The sequence below is a fragment of the Callorhinus ursinus genome, unplaced genomic scaffold (assembly GCF_003265705.2).
Source record: "Callorhinus ursinus isolate GAN/ISIS: 27379988/994484 unplaced genomic scaffold, GSC_fseal_2.0 scaffold8, whole genome shotgun sequence".
Classification (NCBI taxonomy): domain Eukaryota; kingdom Metazoa; phylum Chordata; class Mammalia; order Carnivora; family Otariidae; genus Callorhinus; species Callorhinus ursinus.
The window spans coordinates 71,650,967-71,669,165 of record NW_027397070.1 but is presented as its reverse complement, the minus strand read 5'-3'; the positions used below and the strand labels follow the sequence as shown (position 1 = coordinate 71,669,165).

General features: G+C 45.2%; 1 protein-coding gene and 1 pseudogene across 10 annotated transcripts in view; both read left to right on the top strand.

Moving 5' to 3' along the window:
- The window catches only part of PPP1R13B (protein phosphatase 1 regulatory subunit 13B), a 90,835-nt gene that overhangs the window by 62,996 nt on the left and 9,640 nt on the right, over positions 1-18,199 (top strand). For 8 of the 10 annotated variants that reach the window (XM_073895920.1, XM_073895921.1, XM_073895922.1 and 5 more), the window contains exons 5-10: positions 8,378-8,479; positions 10,308-10,482; positions 11,242-11,438; positions 13,224-13,364; positions 16,473-16,653; positions 18,023-18,127. In XM_073895920.1, coding sequence (XP_073752021.1) covers positions 8,378-8,479; positions 10,308-10,482; positions 11,242-11,438; positions 13,224-13,364; positions 16,473-16,653; positions 18,023-18,127 — 901 coding nt within the window. The remainder of the gene's footprint in view (positions 1-8,377; positions 8,480-10,307; positions 10,483-11,241; positions 11,439-13,223; positions 13,365-16,472; positions 16,654-18,022; positions 18,128-18,199) is intronic. The other 2 variants (XM_073895915.1, XM_073895917.1) reach the window with 2 other exon arrangements.
- Positions 5,232-5,332, top strand: LOC112822930 (U6 spliceosomal RNA; annotated as a pseudogene).

The following is an 18,199-nucleotide window of genomic DNA, read 5'->3' as shown; positions in this document are numbered from 1 at the left end:
GTTGGCCTGAAACTTACCAAAATATCTCTTCTTATAGAGCTTTTAGTGTGTTTTTGTTTGTTTGTTTTGTTTTGTTTTTGCATTTAGTGTGTTTTGAACGAAAATCATTATACCAGAAAAAAAAAGTCTGGAAAATGGCATAATTTTTCAGGAACTGCGGTAGTGAAGAGCCATTAACTGAACGGACACTGTGCAAGGTGATGAATCCTTTTGTTTTCATAGATAAAATTGCCATCTTTGATAAGTTCTTTGCACATGTTAGAAAAATACACTTGGCACGTATTGACAGACCGCATCAGTAGTCTGTCAGAAGATACAACTAAGTCTTCCCATCATGAGTGGCTTAGGGCAGGGGACGTGCACGTGTTGCATAATTGTCCACAATGGTTTGTTTTGAGAAACTTTATTATTTGTTTTTAATGCCTGAATTATTGTAACACTAGTTTCAAAATTATATTTAAAATATTATCTGAAGAGACAAAAAATACCTTTGATTAAAGCCATGTAACCCATTGACTTGTGATCCAAAGATTTCAACCATAATTATCAAATGAGGTGTAGTCTTTCTCAACATCTTAAAAAATCTAGTTGTGATAGCCCTTTTTCAGGCATATGGTAGCTTCAGGAGTTGTGACTCATAACATAGGGCAAATGAGATATTAGCCTGGGAAATAAGCCCCCTTTTCCTTATCTGACTTTTGACAAATCTTATTTATAAGTAGCTTATTTATTGAAAATCTGATCACAGTATGTTTGGGGTTGATCACTTTTTTGGACATTTTTATGCTTTTTAAAATTACTTATCTAGGGGCGCCTGGGTGGCTTTGTCTGTTAAGCGTCTGCCTTCGGCTCAGGTTGTGATCGGGTCCTGGGATCAAGCCCCACGTCGGGCTCCCGGCTCAGCGGGGAGTCTGCTTCTCCCTTTGCCCCTCCCCCTGCTTGTGCCCTTTCTCTCTCAAATAAATAAAATCTTTTAAAAAAATTAAAAAATAAAATTACTTATCTAAATACCATTTATGGAACCCTTTCTTTGCCAAGAGGTTAACATTTTGTTTAAAAATTGGATAATTAAAATGTAAACATTGACAACACCAAGTGTTGACAAGAATGTAGAGAAGCTAGAACTTTCCTTTGTGGCTGTGGGGGTATAAAATGGCATGCTTCACCTTGGAAAACAGTTTGGCAGTTTCTATAAGTCAAACACACAAGTACCACACAGCCCACCTGTTCTACTTTCTTGACATTGGTTACCCAGGAGAAGCCAGAACACTGTCCACATAAATACCAGCACATGAATACTCAAGACAGCTTTATTCATTCTAGTCCAAAAGTAGAAACAACCCACATGTCCATTAACAGAAGAATGGACTAACAAAATGGATGAATGGACTAACAAAATGTGATCTATCCATACAGCAGGATACTACCCAGCAGTAAAAAGGAACAAATTACTGATACGTGTAGCAACATGGCTGATCTCAGAAGCATTGTGGGAGTGAAAGAAGCCAACCCAAAAAAGCACACTGTACAGTCCTGTTTGTACAGAATTCTTGGGCAAACAGATGAGGCTATCAGGACGCAATGACAGGCCCCACATCCGTGCTTGTGGGGGAGTAGGGTGAGGTTGTGTAAGGAGTGCAGGTGACTGGCAGGTGTCAAAAGTCATTGAACAGCTTACCTTAAATGGGTGTGTTTTATTGCCTATAAGCTATACCTCAGTAAAGTTGATTTAAAAAGTAAACATAGGGGCATCTGGATGGCTCAGTCAGTTAAGCATCCAACTCTTGATTTGGGTTCAGGTCATGATCTCGGGGTCTTGAGATCGAACCCTGTCGGACTCTGTGCTGGGCAGAGGTTCTCTCTCGCCCTCTCCCTTCCCCCCCATAATAGTAGTAATAATAATAATTTTAAAAAAGTAAACATTCCTTTCACTGTGTATTTGTTAAATTAGCCAGTCGTCATTTTGTTTACCTCCCAGTATGGATATATATTTTTTTCTTTTTTTTTTTTTTTTTTTTAAGCCCAATGTTGGGACAGAAAATACAGTATGGATATTTTTGAAGTTTTATGTATGAAATGGACTAGAGTATATGCTTATCAATTTTTTTAAGTTGCTAGTATCTTAAATTTAGGACCATAAAAAAAATTGTTTTATTTTTGCTTTTTTTTTTTTTTAAGATTATTTGAGAGAGAAAAAACACGAGTGGGAGGAGGGGCAGAGAGAGAGGGACTCCCCGCTGAGCAGGGAGCCTGACATGGAGCTTGATCCCAGGACCCCAAGATCATGACCTGAGCTGAAGGCAGACATTTGACCAAGCCACCCAGGTGCCCCTCTTTTTGCTTATTTTGAGTGTTGTAAAATAACACCTTTATTTGAAATTTTTGTGAAGTGAGGAACAATAATGTACAGAGGGTTTAGCTGCTTCTCTGGGTTCATTGTTTTGGGAAGGGAGGTTTTAAGAGAATCCTTTTATTTTTTAGACTCACAGTTCCCATAATGACTGGACCTAGGGTAGCCAAGTGAGGTGTGAGATGTCCTGCCCTCTGGGCTCCTCACAAGCTTTCTAGGGTGGGTGCCAGGCTTCAGTGCACTTTTATGAGTCCTCATGCTACACTGAGAAATGCTGTAAATGTCTCACAGTGAAAATATAAGTATAGGGGCACCTGGGTGGCTCAGTAGTTAGGTGTTTGCCTTCGGCTCAGGTCATGATTCCAGGGTCCTGGGATCGAGCCCCACATTGGGCTCCCTGCTCAGCAGGAAGCCTGCTTCTCCCTCTCCCACTCCCCCTGCTTGTGTTCCCTCTCTTGCTGTGTCTCTCTCTGTCAAATAAATAAGATCTTAAAAATATATATATATAGGGTGCCTGGGTGGCTCAGTTGGTTAAGCGACTGCCTTCGGCTCAGGTCATGATCCTGGAGTCCCGGGATCGAGTCCCGCATCGGGCTCCCTGCTCAGCAGGGAGTCTGCTTCTCCCTCTGACCCTCTTCCCTCTCATACTCTCTATCTCTCATTCTCTCTCTCTCAAATAAATAAATAAAATCCTTAAAAAATATATATATATATATAAGTATAAAGAAAACTGAGCTCAGGTTCTGTTGCTCATAGTTGAATTTGATGAGTAACCTAATTCCTTCCATTATGAGATTATTTCTTCATTGGTCAGACTCACTGAAAACAGGGAGAAACTGCATTTCACTTGTCTTAGTGTCTCAGATTATACCTGGCATAGCGAGGGCAAGTGAATTTTCGTGGTATGGGGATGGTGAACGCGTATCACGCGCAAACAACTCCAGTTCCCATGACCCCTTCACAGCTGCCCTGCCGTTCGTCCTCCGTCACGTACTCGCACTGTGGTCTCCAGCACATAGTTTCTTTGTTCACAAAGCTCATTGCCACTGCTGCTTCCAGCCTTGCCAGGCAGCCGGGCATTAGGGGACACGGTCAGAAGGAAAGCCAGCAGGGCCAGAGGAGGCTTGGGGTAATGAGGTGTTGAGAAAAGTCTGGAGGCGCCTAGCTGGCTCATTCGGTGGAGCTTGCGCCTCTTGATCTTGGGGCTGTGAGTTCGAGCCCCATGTTGAGTGTAGAGATGACTTAAAAAAATGGAATCTTAGGGGAAAAAAAAAGTCTGGAGAGGCAGTTAAAGTGAGGAGGATGTAGACTCTTCATGGGAAGACAAGAAAAGGCAAAGTGGGCTTTTGAATTTGGAAAGATATGCTGTCTTTAGAGGGTGAGAGCGTGTGGTGGAAGGGTGAGGAAGCACCAGGTTGTTTATAAATCCACTCAACAGACCTTGGTCATTGTCGGGGCTGTGGCCTGGGTGCCGTGGGCACCAGGTGGGCTAGGACCTGCAGCTGGCCAGGGCCAGGAGTCTCTCGAAGTCTCTCATTGGTTAGAGGGCCACTAGTATAAGTTTTCTGTTAGGTAAATATTTTCTTTATAAAAGCATTGTAAGTTAGAGGAATAAGTCTTTCAATTTATCATTTTGTAAGTAGATTTGTGGAAGTTTGGGCGCCTGGGTGGCTCAGTTGGTTAAGCGACTGCCTTCAGCTCGGGTCATGATCCTGGAGTCCCAGGATCGAGTCCCACATCGGGCTCCCTGCTCGGCAGGGAGTCTGCTTCTCCCTCTGACCCTCTTCCCTCTCCTGCTCTCTCTCATTCTCTCTCTCTCAAATAAATAAATAAAATCTTAAAAAAAAAAAAAAAAGATTTGTGGAAGTTTGGTGAAAGAAGGGGATATGACCAGATTAGTAATCATGGAGGCGGGGGGCCAGAGGCTTCTGTTTTTCTCTGCTCTTGTGGGGAGTTGGGGAGTAGTTAGACATGGAGTTGGGTGGCCACGTTTGCTGTGAGAAATGGGAGCACGACCTGCGTTTCATAGGGAGCTTAGACCCTTTCTGTGGAGTCTAGAGTTGAAGTAGAATGTCGTGTGAGCGGGGCTTGAGCCATGGGACCCCGGTAGCAGCCCCTGCTGGAAGGTTACTGGAGCAGGCTGGAGGCTGGGAGGTGTTCCCTCTGGGCCTGCATTTGCTGGAGCCTGCTGGACCTGCACCCAGAGAGCTTTTGCACTAATTGTGCTGCTTGTGGAAGTGGCTCATCCTCCTGTGACCTAGAGCTGAACTCACGAGGTAACTCTGCCAGGAGGGACCTCAGTGAGCCCAGGAACAGGATTTGATTTCTCCTTCCTCAATGCAGTGAAAAGAAATAAGCGAGGAATTAGGTCATAGGTTTGTTTGAATAAATTGAGTGCATATGGAGAATTAAAAATTGTAAGGAGGGCTGAATTGGCCTGGAGAGAATGCACAGCGATAGGCCCATCATAAAAGGATTGAATTTGCACTGAAGGTTTTTGTTTTCTTAAAAAACTGAAAAGGTGGGGCACCGGGGTGGCTCAGTCTTTAAGCGTCTGCCTTCGGCTCAGGTCATGATCCCGGAGTCCTGGGATCGAGCCCCTCATCGGGCTCCCTGCTCGGCGGGAAGCCTCCTCCTCCCTCTCCCACTCCCCCTGCTTGTGTTCCCTCTCTCGCTGTGTCTCTCTCTGTCAAATAAATAAAATCTTTAAAAAAAAAGAACAAAAAACTGAAAAGGTGCTTCTGTTTGCTGGATTTTCACATTGAACACTTAAGGGAATATATACTAACATGTAAAATGTTGCATATTTGTTGACTTAAAGTTTATGGTGGCTGGTGTTTTTCTAACCCATTTAAAATACAATTAAATTACACAGGATGGTGCTGCCTTTGGCAGCATATATGCTGAAAAAGTGGAACAATACAGAGAAGATTAACATGGCCCCTGCATGACATGCGAATTTGTGAAGTGTTCCATATTTTTTATGTTAACTATACTGGAATTAAAATAAAATGAAATATAAGATAAAAAAGTTACACAGGGATGTTCACTTTGAAAGGATTCATTGAGCTGTACATTATGATATACAGTTTTCTGTATGTAAGATCTACTTCAATACAATGTTCTTAAATTACAGTGAATATTAGCATATATGGAAGATATACATGAATTACCTGTGGCAGCTTAGTGTTGCCAGAAACAACACAACAGAGCAGTTGAACGTCTCCTCTGTGATCTTTTCATTGTTATTGTAAACCACTGGTAGGGAGGAGAGGCCAAAGACTATCTGTTTAAGTTGTAAAATTATGAAATCAATGTAAATTGAAAGATTTGGTGCATGGACATAGCTTTTCTCTAGTCAGAAATACTTCTAACAAAAAAGTTCTGAAGATTTCAAAAAATTCTTTTGTTGTCGTGATCAGAAAATCCAGTAGGTGGAAATTAGGAACCCTTTATTAGAGTTAAAACAAAGTTCGGGCACTTTGATGGTTCTGTCAGGCATTTTTTTTTTCGTAGAATAAACAAATTTCTTTTCAATGGAAGTTTCTGTATTTGGCAGTTCACAGTGTCTAGTTTTGAAAAGGGGCTCGCTGCATATTGTTTCCTCAGGAAACAGGGTGGGGGTTCCAGTTGAGATTGTTGAACAAATCCTGGTTCCATTTTTCAAGAATGTGCTTGAACATCTTAAGATATGGGGAAGCCTGGAGCCGGCGGAACAGAGGTCACAAAAGAATGGAAGGTGAAAGAGTTCCTAAGAGTACAGATGAACCTGGAGGTAAAGAGTGGTCTGGGGAGGGCCTGGAGGAAGACACGCGTGCCTGGCATCGCAGCCCTGCTCCCTCCTAGTTCTGTGCCCTACGCGTGTCCCTTCACCTTTCCCCCACGATGCCTCACCCAGTGTAGGGCTCTTCCGGTCTCCACACAGGTGAGTTGGAAGGACTGGGTCATACAGGGCATGTAACACGAGTAGTTACCCGCAGGTAGTGTGTGCGGTAAAGAGGAGCGTGTCACACTGTGGGTGGAAAACAAGGACTCTGTGTCCTGCTTTGCCACGTGGGCTGTGATCTGTGGCAGACTGTGTGGACTTCTCTTGTTTTCTCATGTCTCGGATGGGGGTGTACAGTAGTGCTTACCTGCGAGTGTCCCTGTGAGGCTCAGATGGGTTCACTAACGGAAGGTACCTAGTCCAGCACACGGCACATGATAAGCACAATCAAAACGCCTGATATTATTGTCATCGTTAACAGAGGACAGGGACATGCCTTCCAGTTCCATCAGTTGCCACTCCTCTAGATCTTACTCTTTTGTTTTCGTTTTACAGGTTTAATTCTGTCGATAACGGGTCAATCCTTGGTTTAGGCCATATATATGGTGTTTTTAATGAGGTATTTGTATTTTTAGAATCTTCTATATATTTCAGCTTCTCAAGACCAGGTGGCAGTGAAGATGACATTTGTCCTCAGGTGTCACCTACACACTTTTTAGGTTGTGTATCCTCAAATCATTGGACATCCCCATGTATTCAAATATACCCTTAAATAACCAGTCCGAAAAGAGGAATGTCATTTTTATTTATTTTTTTTAAAAGATCTTATTTATTTATTTGACAGAGAGACAGAGAGAGAGGGAACACAAGCAGAGGGAGTGAGAGAGGCAGAGGGAGAGCAGGGAGCCCGATGCGGGGCTCAAGCCCAGGACCCCGGGATCATGACCCGAGCCGAAGGCAGACCCTTAACGACCGAGCCTCCCGGGCGCCCCAGGAATGTAATTTTTAATACACGTTTGCAAAAGTTAGCTTAAAGTTGGGTCCCTTTTTTTTAAAAATCCAGTATAGTTAACATTCGGTGTTCTATCAGTTTCAGGTATATGATATAGGGACTCAACAATTCTGTCTGCAACCCGGTGCTCATCAGAATAAGTGTATCCTTGGTCCCCATCACCGTTCACCCTCTCCACTCTGGGGACCACCAGTTTATTCTCTAGAGTTAAGAGTCTGTTTTTTGGTTTGTCTTTTTTTCTTTGCTCTTTTGTTTCTTAAACTCCACGTATGAGTGAAATCATATGATATTTGTCTTTCTCTGACTTATTTTACTTAGCATTATGTGCTCTAGCTCCATCCATGTTGTTGCAAATGGCAAGGTTTCATTCTTTTTTATGGCTGAGTAATATTCCATTATGTGTTACTACATCATCTTTATGCGTTCATCTATCAGTGGACATTTGGGCCATTTCTGTATCTTGGCTATTGTAAATAATGCTGCTATAAACATGGTCAATTTATCTTTTTGAATTAGTGTTTTCATATTCTTTGGGTAAATACCCAGTAGCAGAATTACTGGATCATAATTCTGTTTTTTTTAATTTTTATTTATTTATTTTTATTGTTTGGTAATTCTGTTTTTATTTTTTATTTTTTTTAGAAAGAGCGCAAGATGGGGCCAGGGAGAGGGAGAGGGAAAATCTTTTTATTTTTTATTTATTTTTTTGGTGGGCAGCAAAGCAAGGCTTATTGAGCAGTAGCAAAGTGATAGTACAGAGCTCTCAAGGAGAGAGGGGACCCAGAGGGATTGCCGGAGAGGGAGAATCTTAAGCAGGCTCCACACAGCACAGAGCCTGATGCAAGGCTCGCTCTCACAACCTTGAGATCATGACCTGAGTGGAAGTCAAGAGTTGGACACTTAACTCCCTGAGCCATCCAGGCACCCCAGTGGTAATTCTATTTTTAATTTTTTGAGGAAACTCCATACTGTTTTCCACAGTGGCTGCAGCAGTTTGAATTCCCACAACTTGGGTCCCTTTTTAACATAGTATGTGGCATATTTATTTAAAAAGATTTTATTTAATAAAAGCTGTCAACAAGTAAGAAAAGTTCTTCTGTACAAACAATTAATTTGTATTAGCCTAACTTCTAGAAAAGAAGCTATTTTAAGATCCTGATGTGTATGTGTTCTGACACTAGAGAAAAACGATTGTGCAGATACCCAGATAAAACTCCATTGCAGCCTGAGTGTGTTTTGTTCCCTGTAGGTTGGAAATCCACGTGTAGAACTTACCCTCTCTGAGCTCCAGGATATGGCAGCTAGGCAGCAACAGCAAATTGAAAATCAGCAGCAAATGTTGGTTGCCAAGGTGAGTTATAAAAGCAGAGGTGGGAAAGTGTTCAAAAAGGGTGTTCTTTAATGGTTATTTTAGATTGGAGTTACTGCATTCATTAGTACCACTTGTAAGTAGGACCATGTCATGGGAAGTGTTGAACACGATGTCTTTCTGGTAAATGAATACCGTAGCTTCTTAAAGTTGGGAAGGGGTCAGAGCAAGACCCTTCACATGCACATTCAGACACCCCAGAATAGGAAATGGTTGACCTTTCGTTCACCAACTGGAGATAAAATTTGGATGAAGGCACTGGTCATGGGCCCCTAGGACAATGATGGTTGGTTATCCAGGCTTCCCTTTGTGCTACTCTACACAGAGTTTGTTTGGTTTCTTACGATGCCAGGCAGTTAATGCTTTTTATATACACCGAGTTCTGCGTTTGTCATTGAAATGCTGTAAGAAGATTTGAAATCTTTCTTGTCAGACCTATCACTCATGCGTGCTGGAGAATATTCATGTTGTAATGATCTCAAATGTTCTGAAACTGCTATGAAAAACTGTGACATAAAGAGAACATGTAAACATTTCTGCCTGGGTTCTTGTTGCTTTCTCATGGAGAGATTGACCCAAGAGCCAAATGTCCAACCCCACCTTTTTCTCACTTACCAAGTGGCCATGTAATTCATTGTACTAGCCACCACTTGTGGGTATGTAAAAGCATAAATTGGACTTGTTTTTAGAAGTTGTCTTGCAAAGTTTATTGGATTTACAAGAATAAAAAATAAGAGTTAAGTAATTGGGAAGTATTTCATCCCATTAATGAGATTTCTAAGATGAAATGTACATAGTATTATGCAATTATAGCATTTTCTAGTTCAGCTTTTTATTTCCTTTCCAAATATTGATCCAAGAGTATTACTAATAAAAAGATTCTTGGGTATTTTCAGCAGTGTCAATTACAAGTTAATGCTAACACAGGTGTGTGCTTTACATATTCAAGTACATGTTTCCTGACTTTAGAATGCAGCATGTGACTCCTGCATCATCACATTTAGTCTCCTCCTTACTTAGGTCTATTTTATGCATACGTGTAGGACCATGAGTATTTCATGTCAACTGTTACCCTCAAAATGTGTCTTTGTAAGGAAATAGGGAAAAGACTATTGAAGAGTATTGCACATATTTTTATTTTAGGACTGTCCGGTTCCTATTTGACTATAGAATGTTTCATTAATTTTGAAGAACCTATCCCTAAAGGAAACAAGCACTTCTTGACTGTCCATTGTTAACTTAGCAAATTAAAGGTTTATTTCCTTATCGATCACCTTGTCTGTTTTCGATATAAGACCCTCTGCTCATCAGTGCCCATTTCCTGTAAGAGGTAACTAGGGGCATTGGAAAAAAAAAAAAAGTAACTAGGGGACTTTGGGAAGCTGCTTTGTGGCAGCAGGAAATGTTGACCTGACAGTGGGAAACGAGGACTGGACGTGGCTTCCCAGACAGGAAAGAGAGGAGATTGCGTGAGCGCATGGGATGCGCAGCCTTGATGTTCTCCTGCTGGGAGATGTTCTGAGGAAGCGTCTGTATTAACCGAGCAGTGTGGGTCACTGTGCATAGTAAAGTGCACCTGGAAACGTCTTATGGTGAGCGCTGTGAAGCATCTTCAGACTCTTACCACCGCTCACCGGTGTGTGCCCAGTAATGTCAGTTCTGTGTGGGCTGGTGTTGGCAAGATGGCGCGAGCATTTCTCTAATATTCATTAAGACGGGTGATCCTGTGGGAGCCACCCAAACCTTTTTCATGTGTGACCGTGATAATGTGCTTCAGTTCTCGCCGTTGCCTGTTTCCCTCTTTTGCTAGGAGCAGCGTTTACATTTCCTAAAGCAGCAGGAACGCCGCCAGCAGCAGTCTATTTCTGAGAATGAGAAGCTTCAGAAATTGAAAGAACGAGTTGAAGCCCAGGAAAATAAGCTGAAGAAAATTCGTGCCATGAGAGGACAAGTAGACTACAGCAAAATTATGAACGGCAATCTGTGTACGCTTGCGCGGCCTTGCTCAGCACCCACACTCGGGCGTGGATAAAATGAAAGAGTCCAGCTCCGGACACTTTCACACAGACCCGTGTCAGATCTTGCTATAGGAAGTGCACTGAAGTTTTGCTCTGTTACCTGCACCTAAAAGGACGGGGTCAGTTAGGTTAAATGGTCTGGGAAGGTCCTTGGTTACATCTGTAATTTATTAGCTGCGCTCTGGACTGGGGCTGCAGGGCCACAAGACTGTGCTCATTATGAGGGTCTGTTTTAATTGAACAGCTTAAACTTCATCTGGGTAGTAAGATAAACCATACAAATGCTCACTTTTTAGTTTTGTGTGGATTCTTTGTTGTTTTATTATCAATTCAGTTAGAGCCTACTTTGTGTTCTGTTGACAAGCAAGACAGACTTGGATTCCTGCCCTTACAAAGCCTTTGCTCTGTGGGTGCCCCGAGATTCCTAAGTGGCCTGGCCAAGCTAACCTTTGGACGGGTTGCCCTAACAAAACAGTATTCAGTAGTTAGTGCACATAGAGTTTGCCGTGTGGGCCGTCATATCATATGTTCCAGAGGCTTGTTGAAAAGTGTGTTGGGTTATGCATGTCACAGTTCTCCCCCCAAGGTCTGACACTAGTTGATGTTAGAGCCGAGTTGAATGAATAGAAATGAAGACGAAATCACAAAGCCAAAATAACAAAAAACCACCGGAAAAGAGAGTATCAACTAAATGATGTTTTTTTCTTTATTGCTGGGAAATTATAGCTGCTGAAATAGAAAGATTCAGCGCCATGTTCCAGGAAAAGAAGCAAGAAGTACAGACTGCGATTTTACGAGTTGATCAGCTCAGTCAGCAACTGGAAGATTTAAAGAGAGGCAAGCTGAGCGGGCTCCAGTCGTACAGCGGCAAGCTGGCGGGACCGGCAGCGGCAGAGTTGAAGAGACTGTGCCAAGAGCTACAGGTGACTCGCTGGGTCTGGGGAGCGGTGACGTTAAAACATCTCTCAGGGTTTCTTCCCAGCGTGGGCGGAAGCCTCGGAAACTGGAAACAAGTGAATGGATCCTAGGGTAATAGTAGGCACAAACTGTACTCAGTCCAAAGAATTTTTAAAACAGTTTTGAGATATAATTCATATAACATACAATTTATCCATATACCATGTACAATTAAATGGTTTTTAGTATCTTCACAGAGTTGTGCATCCACCACCACGATTAACTTTAGAACATCTTCACCCCCAAAAGAAGCCACGTGCCTCTTTGCCATCACCCCACACCCCCACCCCTAAGCAACCATGAACTTTCTGTCTCTCTGGATTTACCTATTCTGGAAATTTCATATGAGCAAATCTTGCAATATGTCATTTTTTTTGTGACTGGCATCTTTCACCTAGCATGTTTTGGGTATAGAAATTCAGTACAGAATCTAATTGGCAATGTAATGAACTAGGAAAAAATTAAGCTTTAGATGATATTCAGGGTTTCTGTGTACACCGTGTTTTGATGAGCTAGAGGCCTGTTGTTACATCCTCTGTTCCACTCAGCTGGGGCTGCTCTAACAGACCTCCACAGCCTGGGAGACTGAAGCACAGATGTCTTCTCACAGCTCCAGGGGCTGGGAGTCCCAAGACTGGGTTCGTGGTGAGAGTCTGCTTTCTGGCTTCTTGCTGTGTCCCCACAGCTTGGTCTCTCTCCTTCTTACAAGGGCACTAACCCCATCATGAGGGCCCCACTCTCAGTACCTCATCTCAGCCTAATCACCCCAAAGGCCCCACCTCCCGATACCAGCACCTTAAAGGTTAGGGCAACATACGGATTTTAGGGAAGACACAAACATTCAGTCCAGAACAGTCCTCAAGATTTCCATTTCTCAGAAGTTACCATTCATCAGGTGAATTTCAAGCCAGAAGCAAGTTTTGCAGTTCTATTAGCACTTGCTAGAAATATTTTTATATCATTTTATGAAATGAAAATATTTAATTACAGAAAATAAAATTGCTTTTGTTGCTGTTCATGCATAGAAATAAAATATAAGAACTTATGACTTCTTGTACACTTTAAGCAATTGTTAAAAGTGCAGAGTTTTTAAGGATATTTGGGTGATGAATGTGGTATATTTACCCATATATACCCATACCCAAGCTTTCTGACTGTAGTCTAGACCTCACAGTGCATGTTGCCTCCTGTCTGGTGCACGCATGCAAGTGTGTGTTCCTAGCACACGTGTGCACCTGGGAGAGCCTAACAAGACTTAACCTTGTGTGTACGATGCACACTGATGCCTTTTGTGGTTCATTTTTTTTAAGTGCTGGCTACTGTCCACTAGAATGATATCCATACGTTCTGGTGGGCGAGCGAGACCATCCTTCGTGAGTTTCTGGCTGTCCCCACATAAGGTGTTCATTCAGTGGACTGTGTGGGGTGGACATGTGTGCTTGAGTCCCTAGAGGACGTGCTCCAGGTGGATGTCTGTGACACACCATTCCCAGGGGCCATAGTCGTGGTCTCTCGCAGTCATCACTCGCACAGTTGCTCTGGATGCTCCGAAGAATGTGTGTGTTTGCAGATGTAGAACTCTGTTCTGGCCTCATCCATGCTGTACCTGTAAACTATTCAGTGGATGGGTAACAATGCATATATATAAACACATAAGTACTTGATGTTACTTTTCTTTTTTTTACTTTCCCTGGAAATGAGCATTTGACTGTTTAATGCAAATTATAAAAGTTGTATTTTTTAATTTGCAGATTCGTAACCAGCTTAACCAGGAACAGACTTCAAAGCTCCAGCAGCAGAAGGAACTCTTGAATAAACGCAACATGGAGGTGGCCGTGATGGACAAGCGGATCAGTGAGCTGCGTGAACGTCTCTATGGGAAGAAAATTCAGGCATGTGAGAAAGAAAATACTTGTGTGAGATAAACTAAAAATGATTCAGCGCGCAATTGCACAGCTTCACTATAATGGCATTTTGCTCCCTCCATTTGCCACAACTGATGAAACATACACTGGCCATAAACCGTAAAAATCATAAAAAAATGACAGTAGCAAAAAAACTGTCTTTCCAAAGCCACATTTGTTTCCTGGTGGATGGAAGGCAAACCATCCCTGTCCGCAGCTACAGCTGGTGTTCCCTGACCACCCCCACCCCCCGTGCAGTTCTGTCCCCTCCCTGGGGAAGGCTCTGGCTCTGGCGTTGCGGCACCCGGCTTGGTCCCACTCTGCCACTGTAAACTGTGCCACGTGGGCACGTTCCCTGACCTGTGTGTAGACGCGTGTCCTTGCTGTCAACTGGTATGTCCTGTCTGCCCCAACAGTCATCATGTGGATTCTTAGGATAACGCATGTGGAGGGGCTTTGTAAACTTTCAAGCAAAGTGCCATGTAAAGGGTTAGTGCTTTTTTTTTTTTTAATTTAAATTCAGTTAACTAACATGATGTATTACTTGTTTCGGGGTGCAGGTCTGTGATTCACCAGTCTTATGTAACACCCAGTGCTCATTACAACATGTGCTCTCCCCAGTGTCCATCACCCAGTTACCTCATCCCTCCATCCCCCTCCCCTCCAGCAACCCTCAGTTTGTTCAGCAAAATAAGTCGATCAGAGAAAGACAGTTATCATAAGATCTCACTGATAATGGGGAATATAAGAAACAAGACAGAGGATCATAGAGGAAGAGAAGAAGAAAATGAAACAAGACAAAACCAGAGAGGGAGACAAACCATGAAACACTCTTAATCAGCAGAAATAAACTGAGGGTTAGTGCTTTTTAAAAACCTTTATTTGGTATTTTGACTTTCAAAGGTAATAAATACTCTGGAAAATTAAAACAGTACAGAAACACTTGAAGGAAAGTATGAAAGTCCCTTCCACCCTGTTCTCATTCTCCAAGGGTGATAGTTTTAATGATTCCAGTCTTTTGCTTAATACAGACAACAAGGTATTTAATTTTTCATTGAAAACGGACTTGTACGAACGATACCATTGATTCACACTGTTCTCCTCATCTTTTGTTCTAACTGCAACATGGGTATCTTCCCGGGTCATTACCTTGCTCCTTTTGAAGCTTCGGTAGAATACGCATGTCCCAGGGCCTATGGCCCCTTTCCCCAACCCCCTTGCCAGGCCGGGTGCCCCCGAGTCCTGCCCTTGCTCTTGGCACTTCACTGAGCACAAGCATCCCGAGAGCCTGTGGGAGAAGGGACCCCTGTGCACCGAGTCTGGCTGGATGTCGCACCTGGCCTGCCTTCCACGGGTGGCGTCAGGGTTTGAAGGAAGCAGTGCCCGCATGCGGAGCTGGAGTGAAAGGAGCGGGCCGTCAGCTCACCAGGACGCTGCTCCCCAAGTGCCCTCATCCACTCTCCGTAATTAGTGCTTTCACAGTGTGACAAGTGGCCTCTTGTCAGCTGCTGCTGTACTGAAGGCAGCTCTCAGGAGGCGAGTGTGGGCATCTGGGGCTTGGCTGGGGTGGAGGGGGCGGTTAGGAGGCGACTGCCCCTTATTTGAATGTCATCGGTGGTGGCAGGTGAAAGCTCTTATTTACAAATCGGTCTATTCTTGTTTTTAACCAGAGGGTCAGTGGCTAATCTGGATAACTCTGTGTTTTCAAATAATCGTTTTCCTTTTTTCTCTCAATGAGCAACACGGAGACCGTGGGAGAGGAAGTGTATGTGCTCTCCACGCTTGCTCACCCAGCACTCTTTAGTTGTGCTCTGTCAGTCGGGCTCTCTGGGGAAATAGAACGAGGGGGTATATGGAGAGTGAGTGACCGATGCATAGGTTGACTTGAAGTGACGGGCTTGCATGATTGTGGAGGCTGCACACCTGAAATCTGCGGCCTGGACACACGGGGGCCTGTCGATGCCACTGCTCCCGTCGGCAGGTCATCTACAGGCCCAGTACCCTCTTTGGCCAAGCACCTCAGTCTTTGTGTCTCAAGTCCTTCGACCGATTGCATGCAGCCTGCCTGCATTATGGAGGGTGATCTGCTTCATTCAGAGTCTGTTGATTTAAATGTCAGTGTCGTCTAAAACATACCTTCATGGCAGCATCCAGACACATTTGACCAAATATCTGGGTACCATGCCTCACCAAGTTGACACACAAAGTGAAGCATCACAGATAGCTGGATGAATGTTACTTCTTGCCTTCCACCTGATACTTCAGGTGGTCTTCTTGAAGAAATTGGTGCCTCTGCATAGATGTGTCTCCACCTAAAGGCCCTAGGCACCTGTAGGTGGGCACACACAGGTGGGCAGTTGTGAAAGTTCTGGACCCTGTCCCCAAAATGATACACGCTCATGTGTGCAGAATTCTGCAAACAATTATAAGAGGTTATGGATCTCTCACAGCCTATCTCAGGGCCCCTAAGGTGTCAGTGAATCTCCAATTAGATCCCTGTTATGGACCCTCGTGTTAGGCAGCATCAGGTGATCACTGTCATTGGCCGTAGCGTGGTGTCCTTGCTGAGGACAGCAGAGCTGTCTTCAGGGCTGACCAGAGCCAGCATGGCTTGTTCAGTCCTTACAAGAAGCCATATCATGACTTTCCAGACACGGGCACAGAGGTTTAGAGAGGCTAAGTCACTTGAACTTGCCCAGGGCAGCACAGTGAGTAAGTGGCAAAGCAGGATTTGAAGCCAGGCTCAGAGCCCAGGCTTTGACCAATGCCTCTGCCCACCTAGGGGGGGAGGGCATCCCCCAGGAAAGAGGGCTCCGTGGAGGTGTCCTGCGAAGCTGTTCGGTTCTGCCGTCAGCTCCTGTCTCCCCTCACTCACAGATGGGTACGAGATGGCAAAGAGAGAATCACTCATACGGGACTCTGGGTTGTGACCTTTCTTTTAACGCTTGCCCTTTCTAGATACTGATTTTTCAGGATGATGGAGCTTCTTAAGAACACATAATCTAGCGAGTGGCTCACATGAGAGCAGACTGTCACACTAGGCTTGTGATTTCTTTTCATTTAGAACCTTAACTCTCGTTTCTTCCCGTTCTGTAGCTAAGCCGTGTGAATGGCACATCGTCCCCGCAGTCGCCGCTGAGCACCCCTGGCAGGGTTGCTGCGGTGGGGCCTTACATCCAGGTGCCCAGCGCCAGCAGCTACTCTGTCTCAGGGGACCCCATAAAGCCCCAGTCTCTTACTATTGCCTCGAGTGCTGCCCATGGAAGATCCAAATCTGGTGAGTGGCCCGGGTCCTCGTCTTGGGGGAGAGCCATGGAGGTCAGCAGCCTCGGAGGAGGCCCCCACAGTACCCCGGGCTCTGCCCACCCTCTGTCTCCCCCAAGGCACTTTGTCTTCTGGCCAGTTTGGGAGATGGGTGCCACCACAGTAATAATATGACCCTAAATTGAGGACAGATTCTCTTTGTTGAGCCGAACGTCTTTACTATGTGGCTTTTCAAAACACGGGTTACTTAAGACCGGATCCTCTCACGCCATGGGTTTTGTTTATCCGTGAGGGCACTTGAGCCTGCTGCCTCCCCCCCCGGCACAGCTGCGCGCCCCGCAGAGGGGCGGCCTGTCCCTACACAGTGCACGAGGGCCGGTCTTCCCTTTCCCCACTTGGCTGGTTGTAATCGATGCACAGGTCGATAGACTGTGGCGGTGGCCCTTGGCCGCGCCGAACCGTGTGGTGTGGTCAGCACCGTGCTGGCCTGTAGCTCTCCTGATGGGATGCTTCCCGACCAAGGGCAGGTCAGGCTCTCCAGCGAGAGGCTGCTCTCCTTTCCCAGAAGAAGGCGGCTGTTTTCTAAACATTGAGAAGGCAGCGCTTCTTTGCAGTAAGACTTTCTTGATACTGGGCTACCGCATTTCCCCACAGCACACGGAATCCCGGAGCGCAGTACTGACAGGACGGCGTTCCTTCCCTTAGGACACTGAACTGGGCTGTGCTGAGGGCAGATGTCAGGACTGGTGATAGATCTGTGCAGGCTTCTGTTTGCTCGTGGGCTCTTGCCCGGCACCTGGTCTGAGCAGCAGCAGGTCTGCCACGCCTGCTGGGGGGTGTGGAGTTGGTTCTGACCCAGGCAGAATAGGCCACACACCCGGACTCTGCTCTCCCCGCAGCCATGTCGCGGCAGCCACCCAGAGCGTGTGCTTGGTGCGAATCTCCAAGGGCAGCTTTCTTAGGGAAGCTGTTTTTTATAGTTTGAACCACCCTACAGCGGGAGTAGATACTTGTCTGTTTCCAGTGGCAGGTAATTAGCACAGCCAGTCCTTCTCTGCTGACTTCACTTTGACCAATGCCTCTGCCCACCAAACACTTCCTGGGCCAAGGACATCTCCCCTCTTCTCTGTGGGTGTGTGCTGGGCCGCCTCACAGGGGTCGCCAGGAGAAGACACCCTTACAGGACCTGGAGAATGTGTCCTGCAGAAGTTCAGCCGCAGCCTAGGTCTTTACACGCTGTGCAAGGTGACTGGACACAAGCAAGCTGTGTCCCCCACACTGGGGACAGAATCTTGGCCCCGGCCTGGAGCTGGGAGGAGAAATCTCCCCGCGGGGACTCTGACTCACACTGTCGACTGTCCCTCTGGTTCCGTGTCACACAGATGGCCGTGGGAAGCCCAAAGTGACCAGCTTGTGGACAGTGTCAGACCTTGACGTCGGGCCTGACTGCAGCTCCTCAGGGCACTCTGCAAACCCGTTTGCAAACCGTATGTTGGCTGGCAGGCCCGGTGGGGCGCTCTGGCCCTCTCTGATACTGCTAACCCAACAATCATTTGTTT